Genomic DNA, 4,351 nt, shown 5'->3' on the forward strand with positions numbered 1-4,351 from the left:
CTATCCTTGGATGCTTCGGCCGGGATCTAGGGTCATCGTTCGTGCTCGGGGTTGATACGGATACCCGATCGATCTCCTCTGTTGAGTTCGTGTCGGCCACGACACCACATCTCAGGCAACTATATGTAGGAAAGGTTGCAATGCACTAGAGAGACGCTAGCAAATCTCAACGAGACAGGCACAAGATTGCTCAACTAGTTGCATTGCCACATTTATCGTCTTGATTGAGTATCATTGGTTGTTTACGGTCAGCGCTAGAGCTTGTTATTGGTGCAAATAGGTAGCCTACCTACAGCCCCACATATATCCTGCTTTGCCGTGTGCTTTGTTCTTATACCCTTGATATTCGCTTCGTTACATCCGTGCACTAGTTGTTACGACAAGTACCATATCGTTCGTCCTCGGGGTTGGTACTAGACGTAAAGACGCACGTACTATTTTACTTGTCCTTCCTATTCTAAGTCATCTCGCGAAAAAGACAAGAAAAACGCTTTTTCAAGACCGTATTCTACAGGAACCAAACGAAAGCATATGAGACGAGACGAAACGGTTAAACAGCGTGGTTAGAAACTACAAGGAAACGGACCCACATCGCCCACGCGCAAAGCCCTAGCTCGCATTGCTCCCACGGCGGCGGCTGCAAATGGTAGCGCCGATGGGCGACGCGAAACAGAAGAAAAAGCTGCGGCCCAGGGACAAGTTCTACCACATGGCCAAGGAGCAAGGTTACCGGAGTCGCGCGGCCATGAAGCTGCTCCAGCTCGACAGAAGCTTCAGCTTCCTCCCGACGGCGCGCGCCGTGCTCGACCTTGGGGCCGCGCCGGGAGGGTGGGTCCAGGTGGCCGTGAGAAGCGCTGCCATTGGGGCCGTCGTCGTCGGCGTCGACCTGAAGCCCATCTGGCCCATCCGCGGCGCGCGCCTCCTCAGGGAGGACATCACCGCCACCGCCAGGTGCAGCGCTGCCGTGCGCAAGTTCATGGACTCCAAGGGCGTCACCGCGTTCGACGTCGTTCTCCACGACGGAGATGGAAAGAATAAAAAGAGAAAGCGCGGTGGTGAGGAGGCCACCACCACCAGGCAGTCAGCGCTCGTCATCGACGCCGTACGCCTAGCAACCATGTTCCTCGCTCCCAAAGGCACCTTCATCACCAAGGTATTCAGTTCAGGGTGTAGTTGTTTCTATTTCAGAGGGGCATACTAATGAACAAAAAGTTCTGGGGACTGAAGACTGATATATTTGTTCACCTATGTGAAGTACATGTCTCAAATCATTTTCTTTTTCTCTTCAACAGTTCATTGGGCCTCATGATTTCGCACCAGTCATGTTCTGTCTCCAACAGGTCCGTTCTGATCACAGGTTTTTTAAGTGTTTGATATGCTTGTTATTTGATACAGTCAATTAATGTATCAGATGCACCTACTTGCAGCTGTTTGAGAAGGTCCAGGTGGCTAAACTTGAGGCAAGTCGGTCCATGTTGCCTGAACATTATTTTGTCTGTCTGGAATATAAATCCCCCGCAAAGATTCAACCAGAACTTTTTGATCTAAAGCACTTGTTAAATGCGAGTCTAAAAAATAAGGTCCGTTGAAACATTCGCCGCAGCTATCTCTGCCCTGTTTCTCTTCTTTTTTACTAGGTGTTAGCATTAACATTGCAGTTTTTTTTTTTTTTTTGAATCTGCAGCCCAGGGATGAAGTTCGTAGTTCTATGGAGACCAAATCAAGGGGGTACATGTTCCTTCTTACATCAGATAGTCGCCTGTTCTTTTCATTCTTTTCTTGGTAGCTCCAGTTGCTATGTGATTACTATTTTTGCAGGGGAATTGGGAATCTTAGCTTAAAATCAAATAAACACTTTAGATGTTTAACATTTCAAAATGTAGGATGGTAAATTCATACACATTGTCCCTTTTAGAGTAGTAATTCAAATTAAAATTAGCTGGTTTTTTCTTGCAGGATCACTATGCATGGAAGCTTTCCATCCTGGAAAGCTTGGAACGCTGGTCGAGCTTCAGATTTTATATGGTCTGAGGCCCAGACAATGCAAGAGTTACTTGTTTCTTTTATGGGAGTTTCATTTGAGGATCCAGAATCTCTGCCTATCAAGAATCATGAGCTTACAACTGAAGAGGTGGTGGAGTAATGCCTGCCCATCTTCTCTTTATCTCAGTTTTATCTTCTTAGTTACGACCCTTGTCTGCTTGTATTCTATGCTTTCTATCAGATACAAATGTTCTGTGAAAATTTGGATATTCTGGATGAAAAAACCTTAAATCATATCTGGGAGTAAGTATCTTTCTCCTATTCTCTTTTTATCTAAGATTTATAAACATGTCTATTTAGTTAGTGCAGAAATTATCCTGTCATCCTCATACGAACCTGATTTACAAATGTTAGATGGCGCATGCGCATAAGGAAAGCACTGTCTTCATGTTCAACAGTGATACCAAAGCCTGATGTTACTGCGGTGGATGCTAAGGTCAAAGATGATGGCCAACCTGTAGACAAAACGGAAGAATTTACGAGCATCATTGATACAAAGACGAGAGAGAAGAGTGAATCAAGCTGTCGTGCAAAGGTATTTCCATTATGAAATGTGTATGGATTATTTGCTGCATGCGTGTTGTGGCATTAACTTGAATCGTGCACTAATATATAAGTCTTCATTCCAGGATGAAGCACACAAGACACCAGGAATGCAAATCGACGCTACAGAAGATGCTTATTGCGGTGCTGACTTAGCTTCTCTTAGTTTTATCAAGGTATCCTCCTGTTTCCATAGTCTGTATCGGCCTATCTTTGCGTTGCAACCCAGGAAATGCAAGCTTTCTGCTCCAGAGTAGTCCCATCTACCTATCTTTGCTTTGCACCTGCAAGATTCGAGCATCCCGTAAGATAGTTTTCTGTTAATTGGGAGAGAGAAGTCCTTGCTTTCATAATCGGTAATTTCCTTGCTGTTTAGTCTTTATTTTTTATTATTAGGCAAACACATCACTTTTTAAAGTTCTTTTGGTTCTGTTAGTATTTCTTGAATTTATCTTCATAGGACGATATGACTGTTTTGGCCTGTACTACTTATTATAGTAGTTAGTGCTTGTAAGTCAATTATTTATATGATTTTCATGTGTGTTTTTAATAGCATGGGAAGGACCTTCGAGCTTTTGATTCAGCAGAGCAAGATATGGAATATGGTATTGGAGACGGTGGGCAGGAGGAAACTCAAACTCACGAGGGCTCTAATGAGGAAGTGGATTTGGATGAAGAACAACATAGGTATTTCAGACACCAACACCAGCAAAATTACAATAAGCCAGTCATAAATTCCAACCATTTTCAAAATTTCTGGTTAATCTCATATGTAGCATGCTATCATCCAAAGCAGGTACGAGGGGATGCTGGATGAAGCTCGTGAGGGTTTCATGATTAAAAACAACAAAGTAAAACGGCAACGCAAACATGTGAATCCAATCAATCCCTATGCTAATGCAGATTTGTTAGAGGTAATATCTGAATCTAATACAAGTGAATGTTAACTCGAAGAAGGATTGATGATAATAGATGTTCTTGTTATGCCTCAGAAGCCCAGTGAGTATGTCGTTGCCAAGAAGAGGGTCCATGTCAGGGAGCCATTGGTGAATCCACTGATGAAGGACAATAATACCGGTGGGGTTGGCGGAGAAGAGGCCAAATGCCGAAGGGGAAGGGCGCCGCCAGAAAGAGGTGTATTCCAAGAAAAGCTGACAAGAAGGCTGGATCCAATCATGTCGACATGACTCGTGCTGAAATTTCGAGCTAGCTGTTCTGTTGTATGCATTGCACAGTCTATTGCATGCTGGGAAGACATTAATCTATGTTTTAGGTTTTGTTCAAGTTAATTGTATCGTGTAAGATTGTTATTTAAATCACTCGTGTAGGAGTGACGACTGTCAGACTGAATTAATTTGTGTATTATGAGCTGTTTTCAGATTATTACTTGCTACTTCCTCCATATTGGTTTATTATTTTACACGTGTATCTAGATTGCCAATTTTATCTATATAATATAAATTATAGTGAATTTTACTTTTTACGTCTAGTTATGCATTTGTGACACTTATTACTTCCTCTAGCGAAACATTGTCTAAATTTTCCATTTTAGAAGCTTTGGACCCCTATATTGAGATGTGTGTTCATTGGAAAAGGTGTGAGATGATGATCAGTGTTCCAAAATATCTGGACAGGTGGACAAATGGATGGGAGAAGTTTATACACGATTGTTCAAAACTATCAGGACAGATGGAACAAGTGGATGAGAGAAGTTTGTACACGATCGTCCATGTTGACCTCAGATCTTTACACATTTTATTGTGTA

The 4,351-nt window shown here is 42.8% G+C and overlaps 1 protein-coding gene across 4 annotated transcripts; it reads left to right on the forward strand.

Annotated features, from left to right (window-relative positions):
- The first annotated feature begins 655 nt into the window (after positions 1 to 655).
- LOC124653528 (pre-rRNA 2'-O-ribose RNA methyltransferase FTSJ3-like) lies at positions 656 to 3,972 on the forward strand. 4 transcript variants are annotated; one of them, XM_047192582.1, is made up of 11 exons: positions 656 to 1,153; positions 1,293 to 1,340; positions 1,428 to 1,580; positions 1,685 to 1,728; positions 1,957 to 2,131; positions 2,225 to 2,286; positions 2,398 to 2,578; positions 2,673 to 2,762; positions 3,140 to 3,273; positions 3,380 to 3,500; positions 3,579 to 3,972. In XM_047192582.1, exons 1-11 carry the CDS (start codon positions 656 to 658, stop codon positions 3,771 to 3,773), a joined length of 1,701 nt encoding a protein of 566 aa, XP_047048538.1. In that variant the 3' UTR covers positions 3,774 to 3,972. The 4 variants fall into 4 exon arrangements, with proteins under 4 accessions (XP_047048538.1, XP_047048536.1, XP_047048535.1 ...); XM_047192580.1 differs by having other exon boundaries at positions 3,582 to 3,972; XM_047192579.1 differs by having other exon boundaries at positions 3,383 to 3,500.
- Positions 3,973 to 4,351: the final 379 nt, after the last annotated feature.

The sequence above is a fragment of the Lolium rigidum genome, chromosome 5 (assembly GCF_022539505.1).
Source record: "Lolium rigidum isolate FL_2022 chromosome 5, APGP_CSIRO_Lrig_0.1, whole genome shotgun sequence".
Classification (NCBI taxonomy): domain Eukaryota; kingdom Viridiplantae; phylum Streptophyta; class Magnoliopsida; order Poales; family Poaceae; genus Lolium; species Lolium rigidum.